The following is an 18,462-nucleotide window of genomic DNA, read 5'->3' on the forward strand; positions in this document are numbered from 1 at the left end:
CAGGATTTGAGTTAGCACTCAGCAAGGATTTTCTGAAAGATGTGATTAAAGTCTGAAACTGAAATGTGTGTCATTACTTAGCAACTGTCTTCACAATAATGGTGCTGGGACAAAGGCCAAAACAAAGTAAGGCTTGATTTCAAATCTTGCTCTTATAAAGTTAGAAAGCTGCAGCCTGCAATAATTAATAGGTTTTGTGTTAGCATGCATTTTCTTAAAGGTATGTCATGTCTGTCATTATTTAATGAGTTCAGTCACCAGTGCTTTGACAGAAAAGAAACAGATGAAAAATAAGGCAAGAAAACACGCATTTTACAGAAATCTGGACAGTTGAGAGATATGGTGGGCTGACTGGACTGTTGGATGTGTCTAATTAAAATGTTATGCAGATCAGTGTAGTAGTTTGGCTTATTGCCTTATTAGCTTAATGGCTTTTTTACACAATTACCTTTTTGTAGAAACAGGTGGTGATGAATTGCACATAAATGTCATGACACTGATTAGAAAGATTAGAACAGATTAAAAAGAAATTAAGAATTATTGATTGTTTCTTTGTCGCCTCACAGTCAGACGCTGTCCGGTTCGATTCTCACCTAGAGCGTCTTCTGCATTACAACATTCATGAATGGGCGTACCTTCGTTGAAGGTTGTGCATCAGGGCTGGTAACTCGGCACGTCAAACTCAACTACCAATCATTAGCGGACCGGAGTTCCGCTGTGGCGACACCTAACCGGGAAAAGCCAAAAGACACAACATTGACTGTTTCTTTACTTCGGAAAATATATATAAATGCATATTCTCTTATTCTGTCATTGACTCAAGTTAACATAGTACTAACATTTTAAGTGTTCCTGAATGGTGACTGCCTGATTATTATTTCTGGATTTATTTACATATAAGTAAATCAAGACCAGAATCTGGATATCAGTTGTGTGTTAGACAGGTCTGGTGCGTGGCAGACTGAAGTGTCTAATTAAAATATAATGCATAAATGCAGTTTGGTTTTACACACAACCAAATTACATTTTTTGGAGAAATAGGTGGTAAATTGCACTGAAATAATGACAATTAGAATTTTAATGCACTTCTTTTCTTCAGAAAAAAATGTATATTAATTCACATTCTCTTATTCTGTCAAGGACCCAAGTTAACAGCATTGATATATTGAGTGTCCCTGTCTGGTTATTTCCTGATTTGTCCCTCAATTCAATGTGAAGTGCCTGATTTTCAAGAAATGTGCAGTATAATGACAAAGTTGTAAGGCAGCCTCCTGTCATTGCTACCAATACTGTTTATTCTGTATTTGCTGTGCATGACAGATAGCGACTTTGTTGGCTATTTTATGGGATGGATAGATACGAGTACTTAATTCATCAAGGCTGTTTAAAGATTATTACTTGATTATTTCTAGTGACTAGACGTTCAGTGAATGCTACACTGTTTTATGGGGGTGTATAGAGGAAGAAAGAGATAGGAGTTCTTTAATTAATCAAGGCCGTTTTATCAATTATTGGTTGATTATTTTTTGCTCATTGTACTTGAACTTTCAATGAATGATATGCAGTTTAATGGTGGCGGGGGAAGATATACGAGTTCTTAGATAATCAAGGATGTTTTATAGACTTTTAATCAATGCTATGCTGTTTTATGGGGTGGATGAATTCTTAATTCATCAAGGCAATAACTATTAGTTGAATGAAGGAATGAAAGCTAGTTCCATAAGGATTTTCAGAGAACTGTTTGGTTGCAAGAGCATTAGATGCTGTTTTACTCTAATGTACATCATTTTCCATTTGGATTGTTACCTTCCTGGATGCAGTTTGTACTGTAGTTGTCCTCCAATGGCTTGTTGAACAGTACTTTAACATATCATGGTAGATCATTGGGTGGGGAAACAGTGAATTCCGAGTAAGAATTCCACAAATTTTCATCACATGGAAAGAAGGAAGGATTTTTTTGGAATTCCATGCATGCATAACATGATGATGCCATTCATTGCTCAATTAATAATAATAATAATAATAATAATAATAATAATAATAATAATAATGTACATCAGAGAAATTGCACTCAAGTGTTTGGTCAAGTTCAGATCCAAGCTTCACAGATGGTTCTGTTCATGTGTTAAAATACCTTGGATACTTTTACTGTCTGAAAATGTGAACTCTTGAACCTGAATTTAATGTTGACACAGCAAAGTCATTTTTTTCTTGCCATTTAGTTTTGGATGCTAAAGTAGTCTTATACCTTTAAGTGAAAAATGGCAGAAAAACGGCTAGCAGGCTGCACTTAATAGGTTGGTTTGGCCTAGGTTTCCTAAGAAAGCTCCGGTGTAGTATTTTACAAAGGAAATAGTAGTGTGGGAATTTCATATTGGCAGCACACTCTCCAAGTAAAAATCATCAGTCTTGTACTTGCCTAAGTAAGTTGCCTTTAGGGTAATGATGACTCAGCACAATTACAGACTTGGGGTATTCCACAATATTAGCAATGCACATTTCAGAATGCCTGCCCAGCTGCCCCGCTTGAGTAAACTGAAAAGAGTACAGCAGAAATATACCAAGAGCATTCATGAATGTGAACATTTATGTTATTATGAAATACTAAAATAGGTGAACTTGTACAGTGTCTCATACAGGCATTTATTTGGAGACCTTATTCAGGTATATAGGGCATTTAGTGACAACTACCTCTGGGAATGTTTGGGGTTATTAAAAAGTACTAGAGAATCATCAGACAACCTATGTAGAAGGTTCTATAGGAATGAGAAGTGTACTAATGAGTGTCAATATTTTTGTATTCATATACTCATCATTTCAGTATGCTATTAAATAAGTCCCTTGAGGGGTAAATACTGTATTTGGATACCAATAAGTTTACTGCATATTGGCTGTTAAACATTTTACCATTAGTGTAGCTTTTATTTTAATTTCATAATTACTGCCCTGTACACCTTTGCTACACTTTTTACTAATTAATCATAATGAAGACTGAGTAAAGGCATACTCCAGAATCATAGTGTCAATGTTCATGATGTCTCTTTGTAATGTGCAGTCACTTTATCCCCTTTTATTACTATTTATATCAATTTCACATTACATAATATGTCCCTTGACAGGTAAATACTGTATTTTGACAAACACAAATTTGCATTATATTGGTTGCCACAACCATTAATACATTTTGATGATTATAATTTTATAACTATCTTCTAACATTCTACACATTTTGTTACTCTGATAAAGGCATTTGTATATACCCCCATAATCACCCATCTATGTTGTCTGCTTAACATGTTTCTTTTTGTTATTGCAAAGACTTTATTCAGTTTTGTCCCTGTTATTCACGCAACTTGCTAGTCTGCCATTTTGGTCATTACAAAGTTTTCTACTTGCATGCTGCCCCTCAATGTTTTCTCCACCATATTTCATTAAATTCTGTATTTTTTAAACATTGGTCAGCCTCACTGCTATTTGGTTTACAAGTGTACTAAGTATACATGCACATTCAGAGTAAACTAATAGTCGATACATAAAGACCAGATCAGCTACATTATATATCTTTACCTATGGACTCTGCTGCTTTGGTGGTATGAACACATGCAGGAACGCTGAATTTACAATAGCTATTCTCTCCTCATTTGTTTGAAACTGTTACACAAAAAAATGCGAGTGTCTTCTCTTCAATTTGCTTGTTTGTTTGTGTCTTTCGGCTTTTCCCAGTTAGGGGTCGCCACAGCGGAACTCCTCCGGTCCGCTAATGATTGGCAGTTAATTTTTACGTACCGGCTTGCCAGGCCTGACGCACAACCTTCAACGAACATACGCCCATTCACGCATTCTCCACGCAGAAGATGCTCTATCTGAGAATCGAACCGGACAGCGTCATACTGTGAGGAGACAACGCTTCTGAATATAAAATTGTTAAATATAATTCTGCACTTATAATATTTCTATACTCTTTGTTCAGCTTCTGTGAATATAACTGTTTCTTTGCTATAAACAGGCAAGACCAGCGATCCAGTTTTCACATGTTACTTAAGCCATATAATACCAATGAATAATGATGTATTTAAAATTTGAACTTAAAAATCACATATATGGGTATTCAGGAGTCAAAATTGGTAACAATAATAACAATGAAAAGCACACAGTTAAAAGCACTGTACAATATAGTACACACAGTACAGCACTGCAGTAGCAATTGTCAAAAATAATAAGTGCCAACTTTGAATCAAGTTACATCTGAGGTGATATAGTATGGCCAAGTTGTTAAGAGCCAGTTTTAAAATAGTCGTTTTTAAGGCCCTATACTACAAGATAGTATCTCTGTGAATAGTCAGTGTGTGAACGTTCCTGTAGGCAGGTTTGTGCATTGATATTGACCATAGTTCAAGAAGTCACTCCCCAGATGTGGCATGTGACAAGTGTAGCAGAAAAATACAGAAAACTGGTCATCATGCTAACAGAAGTATAAGCCATATTTCATGCTGCTGTCTGAAGAACACACTCGGAGACAATCTGGAGATTTGTCTAGACAATGTGGAACTAAGCAAAGAAAAGTCGCTGTCAATAATAAAAGGGAGGGGAGGAGGCAGAATGAAAGCATGCTGGCAAAGTGTGTGAATCCCACTACTGATTGGGAAAGACTGGAGAGGCCAGGATGAAAGTACTTTGGCATGGGATCTGAATCCCACTAAGGACTGAAAGCACATTGCCTTATCCAGTTAATATCTACTGACCAAAGGGGTGGTTTGTTGTTGAATGTGATGCTGTATTTAGTTATGGTGGAGACTGCTCTGTCAACATTTATCTAAACAAGAACAAAGATCGTTGGTATACGTGGCTGCATATCCTGCAGTCTCTGTGGGGTTAACTTGAAATTTCATCATGAATTGTAAAATGTTTGCTTTTTGAAGCCTTTAAAGAGAGTGGACTTTGCTACTGTGGAGTGGAAGCTCTGAGGATAAAGGTAACCAGTCTGTGGTCCAACTTAACTAACAAAGGGCTAACCAACAGAAGGGAATAAGTCAGGGCCATGTCTGTGAGAACTACATCCAGGACATTATGACCCTGGTAGGATTGTTGACAATTTAATCCAAGGAATTTTCATTAACCCAGTGTAAGAAATGCTGTGCAAACCCAGAGTTAGAAGTGTAAGTACTCCAGTCTATGGAGTGGTACTTGAAGTCACCAAAGTTTAAAGAACCTTCACCTACAGGGATATTTTCAAAGAATGCTAGGAAGTTTTCATGATCCTGTGGGGTCATAGAAGGGGACTGGTAACAAGCTATAAACTGAAATTCTAGTTAATCTAGTATGAGCTGAAATTCAATAAGTTCACTGGAGGAGTCATACTCCAAAAAGGGATAAAGAGTCTTGGGAAGGGAGAAGGATCAGATTACAGTGATGCTGGTCTCCGAGATCAGACTTGCCAAGACATATACAGAGGTTGCAAAGGTGGTTCCCAAGAAGGAGGGATGGACATAGACTGCGTCATATGGAGGTAGAAATTACCTGTGAGTGGAAGCAATTGAAGAAGATGTCAATAGGGCAATAAAGGTGGGAAACAGATGACCAGACAAAGGATTTTTAGTACCAGTATCCAGCAGACAAATGAAGAAGAGGACTGAGGAGTACAATGACCAGCTGCAGCAAAAGACAAGCAAGAACTGCTTCAGGCTAGCAGAAATTAGTGGGACATCTGGCAGAGAGGCCAGCACTATATCAGGGACAGGTCTATCTTTTCCCCTAAAGGACAGTGGTACTCAGGGCTGGAGTGGAAAGGTACATATTAATGCCTATATGATTTAAATTAAGAGGGAAGGTGGATAGCATTGGATATCATAGTATGCTAGCTGTATTCCTATGATGTTTGAAAATGATGCAAAAGTGTTCTGTAAATAGAGAAAAGCTTATAAACAGTATGGCTGCAAATAGTGTACATAGAGCATTTTGTAAATATGTTTCTCTAAGGCAGACAGGTATACTTTTTATACTAGTTAGGTTCCCACAAACAGTACTATTAACAAGTAATCATTTTAGTTTGTGAAGTATAAAAAGGAGAACTATGGACATAATAATCAGAGAAGTTGGTCTCTCAATGCATGAGTGGTTTGTAGCCGGAAAAGTACGTCCATGGAGTGTGCTATAACAAAGAACAGACAAGCTGAAAGAACATAAACTAGCTGGAGAGCCTCGATTAAATATCTAAATAGAAGAAAGCTGTGTAAAATAACCTTAGAACTGTAGCAGAACTGGTATGGGAGATTGAATAGTTTTCTTGTTATTTTACCTATGCAAAAGAAAGGAAGAGTATGCACCATTATTTTTTTTCTATTTAATAAAACCACTTTATTTTATGGACTAGTTGCCACTGCTGCATTATTTGATATCACACTTGTGAGTGCATGTAAAAATTTGACACAGCTTTTTCTATGCAAAAAGGGTCCTGGATTATACCTTTCAATGTGTGAAATACATTTAAGTGAGTACATTTTCTCCCCATGAAGTAAAATTATGCTGGTTCTTGTTCCAAAATGCTAACTGTACAGCAATTGCTACAGCCAAAGGGATGGTAGTGATGCCAAAGACCATTTAACCTATTAATCAGAGAACCAGAGAGGAAGACCTCGAGGCACACACTGCTGTTTTTGAGTGACATGCCCACACGAAGAATGGGAATGGAATGACTGAGCTAGAGTTCTGTAGATCCAGTTAACTGGCAAGCCTTTAAAAGCCTTCATGGACAGGGCAGGGGACTGAATTTCATAGGATCATAGGTTCATACGTAGGTATATGCTAGTCTAACAACCACTAGGGCCTTTATAAACCTAGCCATGCAACCCAAATGTGTCTCACAAGTCATATGTTTTAGATGTTTTTATAGGGGTTAATTGTTGGTTATAACAGTTTATTAACTGCCTCTGTCCATCAAATACATAGGCATGAGACCAGGGGTGAATGTTTGATTTCCCATCTAGAGGCTCAAATTAAATAAGGTTAGCGAAGTACTTCGTTTCATATGAATGGGGAGCCTATTCCAGAGAGTGGGAATTCTCTGAGATACATATCTGTCTCTCCAACATTTCCTGTTTATGATGCAAGCAAAGTTTAGGTTATTAGATCTAGCTGTTCTAAAGCCATTTGATTTGCAAATGAGCAGAACGTTTATCAGACCAGAGTCCAGGGATGCCTTGTATGCTGGCATAGATGTATGGTCCAGGACCTGGATTCATTCCCCAACATCTTCACCAAAGGACAGTGCAGTGGTGCAGTGGTTTGCATTGTCATCTCACAGCAAGAGACTCTAGTTCACTTCTCAGCTAGGGTGCCTTTTGTGCAGTCTGCATGTCCTCCCTGCACTCATGTGGGTTTCCTCATGGTGATCCAGTTTCCTCCCACATTACAAAGACATGTGTCCGTAGTGTTTCTCTCTGGGTCTCTGCTAAAAATTGTCTCATTCCAAGTTGGACTTTTCCAGTAAACAAATATTAAATAAATAAATAAAAATAAATAAAGAGATTACCTCTCCGTAGTCTGTAGAAGAACAACTACAGAGATAGGACTTTGAGGCAATCTTCATGGAAAATTGTGTTTGTGCCCCATATTCTTTTTGTAAGGAACCTTTGCCGACATTCTAGTTGTTGCATGTGTCTGGTCAGGTACATATCGAAGGTTGCCTTATATTCTATAAGTCTGAGGAGGGCCAAGTACAGTGGTATGATGCCCTCTGTAAACTTAGATGCCATACCCTTGCTTATAAGTTGAGCAACATAGAAAGATTCCCTTACTACCTTGGAGACAAGTTGGTCAAAAGCCAGGTTACTGTCTCCATGTGCTCCCAGATCCTGGACTAGTGACCCAACTCTTAGGGGTGTTTATAGATGAGGTAGATCCTGAGGGGACCATGCATTTCTTGGCATTAAGTTAATTTGTCTGTGTTAGACCCTCTTGTAAGATGTTTACATCTTGGGGGGGGGGGGGATTCTGTGACTACTCACAGTTTGCAATCATCTGTGAACTTTGTCAACCAGAGGCTTTTGACATTTTTCTTGCCTTCTGATAAGTAGATGAAAAAGAGGAGCAGGCCCAACGTGGAGCCCTAAGGGACTCCCTTAGTGACCTGTCATTTTATGGAGTTGGTCTCACCAATCTTAACTTCCTTTGTCCTATCTGTCAGCCGATTGGCTATCCAGTGTGTTATATAGGGATTTATGCCTTATTCCTTAAGTTTGTTAATACCCAAATGAGATATTATATCAAATGCCTTAGCTAGGTCAAGATAGGCAGTATGCAATGTTTTACCCTCATCCTTTCCCTTTGTGACCTCCTTAAAGCAGCCCACCAGGTTCTGAAGGTCTCCTAGGTCTTTACTGATTATTTATATTATAATTCTTTCCATGGCTTTGCATATTAGACTACTCAAACTAATGTGCCTGTAGTTTCTCATATCTGTTAATAGTCTATCCTTGTTAACAGGGATGACTGCTGCAGTCCTTCCTTCTCATGGCATAAAGCCAGGTTTGAGACTATAGTTAAATAGTAACTCCAGTGTCCCTGACATGTCATATTTTAGACTTTTCAGGAGGCATGTTGGGATATTAGCAGGCCCCAATGAGGCTGTGTTCTTTCCCTTAGAGAGCACAACCAGGAGATGTTCTCTATTTCCAGTTGGAAAGGTTTTGTTTTAAGGTATTTCTTGAGGTGTGGCTAAGGGCAAGAGAGGAATAAAGTTGGAACTGACTTTGTCAGTCAGCAGGTTCACTATATCTCCCTGCTAAGTGAATGTAGTACCATTAACCACCAGTTCAACACACTGCTGTGTGCTGCCTTTAAGGTTTGGTTTTCTTTTCCATGGGAGGCTATCATGACATCAAAATTGGATTTATAGGACTTAATTAGCCTTCTTAGTTGCATGTTTAACTTTATGAGAAAGTTCTTATCTCTATGGGAGTTACATTTCCTGTTTTAAGCCATCATTTGTGTTTTGTATAAAATTTTAAATTTGGGGTGCCACTAGGGTGGTCTGTTTATGGAGTTACTTTGGGGTTTACTTAAATTCATAGATTTATAGATGGTTACAAGGCTAATGACTTGGGGACCTTTCTATGCCTAGCCAAGTTTTTCTGAAAATATAATCATGTCCTGTATCCAAATAGGACATTCAGGCCCAGGCATTTATAAGCAGCCTCTGACATAAGGGACATGGGGTATCAGGTCTGGTGTAAAGTTCCTATTCCCCATCTACTGGTCTTTTTTGCACTTAAACTGGGTAATAGGTGAACTCAGCATCACAAAGTTCGGAAGCCTGTTCCATACGAGGAAACACCTGAGGTTGCTCTAGTTGCTGCATATGATTGGTCAGGTATATACCGAAGAGAGCACTGTACTCTATGATTGGTCTGATAAGGGAAAAGTACACTGGGATAATGACCTCTTTGGACCTAGAAGTCATGATTTTACTTATAAATTTTGCAACATAAAAGGATTTCCTCACCACTGTGGCCATGTGGTGGTCAAAGGTAAGGCAGTAGTGTCTAGGTGCACACCCAAAACACTGGGTTGATTCTTGGGGCATATCATCAACATGGTAATTAATCAGGATGGTTGACTTCCCAAAGGGTGCAATTATGCATTTCTTAGCACTGAGTTTAAGACCATGGCTTTGCTGCCATTTGTTAGTCAGAGCTAGGTCTTCTTGAAAAGTGGTAGTATTTGCACTGGAGTCAATGATAACCCCCAGCTTGCAATCATCTACAAGCTTAGTCAGCTATAAACCTTCAGCATTTGATTCCATTTCAGAAGAATAGATGCCACAAAGGAGTGGGCCCAGTACCAAGCACTGGGGTACTCTATTTATGACTGGTCTCTTTGTGGAGGTGTCCTCGCCTATTTTGACTTCCTGGGACCTATTAGTGTGCCAGTTGGCTATCCAGTGGGTGATAAAAGGGTTTATACCTAAATTAGTGAGTTTGTCTATAATGCCTGAGTGGGGTATTGTATCAAGGCATTGGCCAAGTTGAGGTAAGCTGTGTGCACAATCTTGCCTCCATCCAATGTTTTGATGGTCATCTCAAAAAAAGTCCACCAGATGTAATAAGTATGACCTTCCTTTAACAAAGCTGAACTGTGATGAGTCCAGCACAGTGTGTGTTGCCTGTGCCCTCATTTGTCACATACATGATGATTCTTTCCATGGCCTTACATATGAGCCTGCTCAGACTTATGGGCCTGAAGTTACCAGTAACAGTGGTTGGAACTCCTTTTCACACGGGAAGGACTGTAGCCATTTTCATTTCTTGGGTAAAAAACATGCCTGTAGGCTACAGTTGAAATGTGATTCAAGTAGACCAGAGTCATGTTTCATGCTATTTATTAAGCATCCTGAGATGTTCTCAGGGCCAATCGATGCAGTGATTTTGGCCTTGGAAAGTGCATCGATGACCTGTTCCCTAGTAATGTTTGGGGGAACTGCGATATGCAGTATTTCTTTTGGACTATCAAGGAGGAGTGGGAGAGAAACTTGATTTGAACTTGTCAACCAAAACATTGGCAATGGCCTCCAGTTCAGTGTGGGTGATGCCATTTACAATATGTTCTGCACATTGGTGTGCATTTTTATTGAGGTTACAGACATAGCTGTAGGAGGCTTTGTGCTTGTCCTTTGCCTGAGAAACTAATTTTTCTTCAAATTTAGCCTTTGAAGTATTAATTAACCCTCTTAGCTGCCTGTTTAGATTGCTGAAGGGACTTTTGGTATGCATGGCTTTGTTCCTCTTATGCTTGAATGTATTTTTTTTTCTTTTGTTCTATAACAATTGATATTGTGATTCCACCAGGGTGGCTTCTCTTGAGTTTGTCTTATTCTTAATATGAGTGAGCACAGCTCACTCTGTACAGAGATTTTGTAACTAGCCTAGAATATGTTATGGTATTTACTGGGTTTGGGTGTGCTTGGAATTTAGCCCAGGTGTTGCTCAGTAGAGAGGTTTGCCTTGGAATAGCTCCTAAAGGTTTTTGATTTCACTGGATCCATGGATTTTATTTTTATTTCACGCAATACTACCTTATGGTTAGATCAGACAAGTGAAGACATTACATTGGGTGAGGATTGGAACATCACCCCCCCAATGTTTCTGAGTACAGGGTCAAGGAGGTTTGCGACACTTGTAGGAAAATGGACCAACTATTCAACGAGGTTGGCATTAAAGTTTAGGAATTGTTGGGCTTCTGCATTAGCAGTGATGCAGGATTCCCAATCTATACAGAGGTAGTCGAGATTAATCTGAAGACTGCGTTGGCTTTAACAGTGAGAGAGTCTAGTACAGCAAGATAGGTAGTATGGGTTTCCTGCGATATGGAGGAGGAACTATAGGTTGCAAGGATATGGTACAAGGCCCTGTTTATGCGGAGTTGCACATGCATTAGTTCCGATGGGATGTACACTTTAACTAGTCTGGAAATGAGGCTGGTTTTCATATAGCATTAGACTCCACCTTTAATTCCCTCCTGTGCAGTAGCTGTTCTAAAGGTGTGAAAGGCATTATAACCATGCATTGCTGGGGTATTCTCTGTGACTTTAAACCATGTCTCTTTTACTACACAGATGTATACACAGTCCAGGGAGAGGAAGTCTTGCAAGGATTGGAGTTTCCTGTTAAGACTTCTAGCACTGAGCCATGCCACATTCAGATATTCCTTCATAGGTTCAGTTAAGTCAGGAGAATCATCAGTTTGGCAATGCCTAAAAAAGTTACTATGGAGGTGGAAAAGGTCTTTGCCAATATCAGAAAGCCTAGAGGGAATAAGTGCAGACCATCCCTGGCAAAGCAGTGTAGTCTATCAACTGCATTTTCCCAGGCTGTCAAATATTGTATTTCCTTGTACTAACACCTGAAGCTACATCAGTTGGTAAAGTCAATCATTTTCTGTTGGTAATGTGGCATCATCCTTGGAGACGGTAGTATGCTGCTCAGTGCTAGGCTCATACCTGGCTGAGACTCACATCAGTGAGCTCAATCATGTCTTGCTTCTTGTAATCAGGGGAGTTATGTCTCAGGTCATTAGCAGACACATGGGTCATGACAGAGTCATACTCTTACCTGTGGTTCAGTGACCCGAGTGCCTGTGTGACTTAATGGATTCTAGCCCTGGAAAGGCATTTAACCGTGACTCTCCCCTTACTCAGTCTGGTGAGGGGAACATAGGTGTACATCACTACAGAATCACCACTGACCAGAAAATTTGGCTGTGTGCTGATTTTCCTTAAGGGCATTGGAGTAGAGGCATTGGATACAGTGTTACTATGTGTAGCCGTAGATGTTTTATTGGAGTGTTTGTGTGATGGCCGAGAACCCTTTTTTTGATTGTGCTGTTCTGGAGGTCTTAGTGTTTTAGGAGGGTTACCTGGAAGTGCCTCAGCATAAGTAGTTTTATGTGTATATTCTTTACCCTGGGTAGTAGGCATGTTGTGTCACTGATAACCTCTAAAGGATTTGTTTTGGTTGTATGAGAGAGTTTTACCTCCAGTTTTAAAGTGTATTTACACCACTTGCATACTTTTGTTTTATTAAGAATAAGTGGGCTGTCTATGTACATGAGGCAATTGCTACAGTGCCTCAGAATACCCACCTCAACCAGACTGGCCGCAGAGAGAGTCAGGAAGTGCATGTCCATGGCTACTGATCTACTAGGGAGGAATGAGGGAAATTTAAATATTGACTAGATCAGTGAGACAAGCAAGCTGAAGAAAAATGCTCAGCTATACATGAACTAGATGGTCTAGCAGTAAAAAAATCTGTTTAGACAGTAAGGGGATTTTAGTGTATCAGGGTCTACACTAATTAAAAGGGGGAATTATGCTCAGAGATACTGGCAACTGTACAATTCATTGCTAGACACCACATAGCAGAGAGCAGCAGTTCTAAGTAATACTGTAAAAACGTCTAAAAGTGCAAATATTCAAAATAGAAACACTCAATTAATGCAGCTGTGATGAAAATGCAAAAAACAAGTACTGAAACAGTGGATATGGTAGGTACAGTAGCCTGTATGTGGTCACTGACATAGCTCTACTGAGTTTCAGTGAACAATTCTGCAGAGGCTGCTGTATTCTCTGAATTTGTAGTGGTACTGAATTTTGAAAAACTATCACTTAATAAAAAGTAGCTTGCCTTGTAAAAGTTCCTAACTCTTACTGGGGATACTGAGCTGATTTTGATTTCAAAGGAGACAGGTTTATGGTCAGACCTTACAATGCTGGATGTGACATTCTGGAGTGTGCAGCAATCTTCCATATTTGTGAGTACAAGGTTCGGTATTTTGGAACTTCTAGTGTGCTTATGCCCTAACTGGTCAAGGAGGTTTGTATTTACAAAGTCCAGGACTCTCTGAACCTACATATTTGAGGCCTTGTTGGATTGCCAGTATAAGTTGGGGGTAATTAAAGCGTAAGGTGCCATGTTGGAGGGTGAGTCTCTCCAGTAGGTCTAAGTAAGTGCTTTGAGTTTTTGGGGACATGCATAATTACCTATAGCTTTGCTGGGATATGTTACAGGATTTTATCTATAATGACCTGCACATGCAGAAACTCCAGTGAAACATCATGTTTAACCAACTTAGAGGCACGTTTGTTATTAATGTATATTGAGACATCAACACCTATAGTTGTCTGTACATCTACTGGTATAAAAGTGTGTAAAGCACTGAAACTCTGCACTGCTGGGGTACTCTCTGCAGCTTTTAACCATGCCTCAGTAACTGCGTAGATGTCTATATTCTCTAGGATGTGGCGGGTTTGCAGGGACTATTGGCATTGAACAGTAACACCTTGAGGTTCACTTGAGTTGATTTTGCTATGTAAGTCAGTTTGTGAAGTTGGCATTGCCTAAATAAATCTCTATAGAGGAAGATAAAGTTTTAGCCAGTATTCAAAGTCTAGATTGGACAGATGCAGACCATCCCTGGGAAAACAACATGGCCTATTAACCATGTCTTCCTATGCTGACAAATATTGAATACTCTTAGAATGACACCAGAAACTTAGCCAGTTGTTAAGATTGATCATCTTTTATTCAAATTGTGGCATCACCCTTGGTGAATGTAATATGTTGATCAATGCTAGGCTCAAACTGGTATGAGACACAGAGATCTAGAATGTCTCTTCCTATAGTCTAGGGAGGTATGTCTCTGGTCATTTATGCCTACATGGACTGTGAGTAAATCATACTGGTACATGTGGTACAGTGACGTCAATGCATGCATGATTTGGGGGATCCTCACTCCAGAATGGCCCCTAACTGTTACCTTCTCCTTGTTCAGCCTGGTATGAGGGGCATCAGTGTATCTTACAATGGAATCATCTATGACTAGAGTCTGAGGAAGTGTGCTCACTTGCCTTATGGGCTTTCTATTTGAAGATCCATTGAGTGCGGCTGTATAAATAGGTGTTGCTTTTGTTGAATGCTTTTGGATTTGCTAAGGATAATCTTTGCTGATGGGTGGTTTAGGAGATATTTGTTATTTAGGAAGATTGCATTTAAGTGCTTCAGCATACATTGGTCTATGTGTGTGTTGTGTGTTATGTGTGGTGGGTGTTGTGTGTCTGGTTTTGACAACTTGATGTATACTTCTATGCAAAAGTTTAGTCTCCAGTGACATTGCATATGTACACCCCTTGTATACTTTACCTGTTACTTTAAATGGTTGTTAGTAAACATTAGGCAACTGCTACATTGTCTCAAGATACCCATATCCACCAGGCTGGCTGCAGAGAAGTTAGGAAATTGCACATCAGTGCTGTCCAGTCCTCCTAATTGGCGAGCTACAAGGGAGTGGAGTATGGCTGTTAACAGAAGGCTATTTGGGGTGATTTATTTTGGGGTGGTGGATACAGACTAGGCTATAAAGTGCAAAGTACTACTAAATGTAATGGTATTGCCACTTGATGCACAAACCAGCTGTGCTAAGCTTGTCAGTGGACAAGGTATTTTATCAATACTTATTGCTTTATAGAATACTGCGTTATGGGGAGTTCTACAGGGAAATGTTCCTTCTAGATGTTTAGACACTGGCATATTAAGCAACTCCTGGCAAATGTAGCACAGTTATACCAGCACTAAAAGTACAGACTTCTGAGCCCTAGGACTATAAAGGACGATAAAGTCAAAAATGCATGGTTAGCTTGAACGGATGTTACCTCTGAGACCCAAACTCAAAAGCTTCATTGCAAGGCATTTTCTCAAAAAAAAATGTAAGATCTCAATTCGACAGTTGAAAATATATACTTAAATTATGATTAGATTCTGTGGGTCAACAAATTAAATGCAAAATGAAAGAAAAGTAAGCTACAGATAAACTTAAATGTGTTTCCTGCTTCTTTAAAAACTGGGTATTTCAAAGTGAACCTAAGAGCAATATTTTTTATGGTAAAGTTTGTATTAAAATCTGTTAACAAAAAGGGTTCACATAGCTAGATTTTGTACTAGTAATAATACTGTATTATCTGTGATAGTAAACTAATGAAAAGCATACTTGTTATGATGTTGAACTTATGGGATGTGACCATGTCTCTCAAATGCCCAGATTTTTCTCTCATATTTTTGGTCTGTACCTTATAAAATCTGTGGTATTCTGGCAAATTACTGATAACTGAAGTCACTAAATAATGACATACATTCAGTTTGAGCTTCAGAAAATAAATGTGAATGCAAATCCTGTTATTCCAGCAGCTTTCTGAATTTATAAGAACAACGTTTAAAATATGTCCCTAGTTTTGGGACTCCCACCCCCCCATCACCATTATTTTAAGCTTTATCCAAATTTCTTGCACTAAGAAGTTGTGAGATATGGATGTGACAAACTGCAGGAATAAGTGAGTCAGATTTCTGCTGTGGTGTTATTGTCAACTTAATTATGTGTAATGTCTTAACTAATGCCAGGTTGCTATAAGGAGTACTAGACTCAGGAAGGAGGTCATGCTTATAAAGTCACCATATACATGCAGCTTGAAAATTGCTACTAAAAAAAGCAGGTGAAATAATTTGCATTCCTGGTGTTAAGAGTATCCCATCACCCAAGCAGACGTAACAACTGTGTTTGGAAAAGTAGTTCATCTTGTTGCTATTTATTCCATAATATGATAAAAGGGAAGGTCCTTCCCCATGTTAAAGACTTGTGGAGGCAATAATAAGAGCACATTCCTTTTGTTAAGCCACCTTATCAGTATGGGAAAAAAGCAACAAATGAATAAGTATCCAGCTAGACCTATAGTATGTATAACTTTGAAAAGCAAAAAGACCAATCGTTAGGCATACTCATGAGACTGCATTTGTTTAATAAAAATCATAAGCCTGAAAAAGGAAAAATAAGCAAACAAAAACTAAATAACCACAATAAAAAATACATGAGTGTGATTTTGTTAAATTGCTACCAAGAAGTACATGCACCATTAAAGACTGACCCTTAGATTAGTATAAACAGCTCTGACTTTTTAGACATCTTTTTAAGATTAGCGCTTCCAGGGTGTTAAGAGGTTGCACATTTAAAAAAGTAATGGCTTCTAACAATTTGTTAAACTTTAGAAGTAGCCACCCTTATAAAATAAATACAATATTTCACTTGGTTTGCAAGGAACAATTCTAGTACTCAACCATGAACCAAGTCATTGTGAAAGAGACTGAAAGTTTAAGCATAGCTACCCAAACTGGTTCAGAAAGAGTTAAAGATAACTAGGTCAGATATACAGAAAGGTACAGTTACACCTAGGATTTCTAATATTTCTCAGAATAATGATATAGAAGTTGTCAGTGCCAGTACAGCAATTTTTTTGAAGTTAATGACGGTGATGTGCTTTGTGTTTTAAATCAGATAATAGAAGATGTTATAATGAAAATGTCATTTTACAACCCAATCCCCACATACATTCAAAGGTTATACAGAAGCCAGCGCTTATACATAAACACCATGAATGCCAAAGAGATTCTACAGAATAATTATGCTAGTAGTGCGGAGTTATATGGTTCCTAAAAGTGTCACCATTGTAATTAGTGAATTCATTCAAGAGTGGAAGTTTTTCAACAACCAGCAACTCTGGAATATTTATCACTAAAGTGCTTGCATATGTTACAGTAAATCAGTGTCTGAAATTTTGTGTGAGAAAGATGTAGACAGAGATAAGAGAGATTAGCAGTAGCATTTTGTATATGTTATTGGGACAGGTACCGATATGCTCAGTCAAAGCATGTTAAAGAAGCTGGTCATGTGTCTAAGTGTACAATTCAATGCTGCAGGTTATAAGACCAAGTACAATGGGAGCTAATTATGTAGAGTTGTTATGTAATAAATCGAAATGAAAAGTGAAGTTTGACAACAGTGGTGTATAAGACTTGAAAATATTACCACTCCAGCCATATCTATACAAATGTGTAAACAAGAGTTTTAAATGAATATACTTAAGGCTGTAGGCATTAAAATGATTTCCTATGCACAACATGCTTAAATGTGAACATGGAGATTTGTAACTGTTCAATGTCTTTTGCAAAGAAAATTTCTCTTAAAAACTGCAGTTATTTAGGACCACTGATTTGATGCATTTCATGAAGTGGTTTGTCATTGCTGTGTTTAAAAAATGTAACAATGTCAATTTGTGACTTAGAGATGTTATAAGTATCCATTGGATTAATGTATGAATTTTTAGCTATTGTAGTTTGCCTGAAGATGGACACAGTGTAAGCTCAACAGCAATCTCAAAGCAAGCATTGTATTCTGTAGGTTTATTAAATGTATTTTGTAATCAAGACTTTTCCTACCGCGTTATTTTCCCCAACTTTACTGAAGTTGTGTTTTGGAGATTGTAACTGCACATCAAACCAAACATGGCTACAGCCTGTATTGTTGGAAAATATAATTACAAACAATGTACAGCCTAAAGAACTTGAGTCACAGGAGTGTACAGACACTCAGCTTTCTGTAACACAAAGTCCTAGTTTAAATCTGACTCTACTACAGTAGCTCATTGCAATCCTCTGTACTGTACAAGGAAATGGTGCTTTCCGTCTTGGCACGGAATGCTAAATAACGTAAATTTACTGATTCTCACCTTATTATGAGGCCCAAATTCCTCTGTTAGTTTTTTCAAAGGGTTGTCATATTCCATGATCATCTGTCCCAGTCTGGCATAGCTGGAATCACTGAAAGAATACAGAGAGTACAACAATTAACAACAGCAAACTGGAATCACTAACTGCTTTTGCATTAAATTTCCAGTCATGGTTTACTGTCTTGTGCCCATTTTATGTGATGTGTCTGTAGTATAAATCATCAGTATAATATCTAGTGGTACTGTGCTTTCATTGTTAGTGGATAACAGTTCCTGAAGTATAATTGACCATGCAGCATAAATCCTTAATAATAGATCCTGGAGTATAACTGACCATGCAGTGCAAATCCCTGATAACAGAT

General features: G+C 38.4%; 1 protein-coding gene across 2 annotated transcripts in view; it reads right to left on the reverse strand.

The window, feature by feature from the left end:
• Positions 1 to 18,462, reverse strand: part of NCKAP1L (NCK associated protein 1 like) — a 1,498,172-nt gene that overhangs the window by 1,227,682 nt on the left and 252,028 nt on the right. For both annotated transcript variants that reach the window (XM_044083976.1, XM_044083975.1), the window contains one exon: positions 18,101 to 18,191. In XM_044083976.1, coding sequence (XP_043939911.1) covers positions 18,101 to 18,191 — 91 coding nt within the window. The remainder of the gene's footprint in view (positions 1 to 18,100; positions 18,192 to 18,462) is intronic.

The sequence above is a fragment of the Protopterus annectens genome, chromosome 9.part0 (assembly GCF_019279795.1).
Source record: "Protopterus annectens isolate FY-2018-M chromosome 9.part0, PAN1.0, whole genome shotgun sequence".
NCBI lineage: Eukaryota > Metazoa > Chordata > Ceratodontiformes > Protopteridae > Protopterus > Protopterus annectens.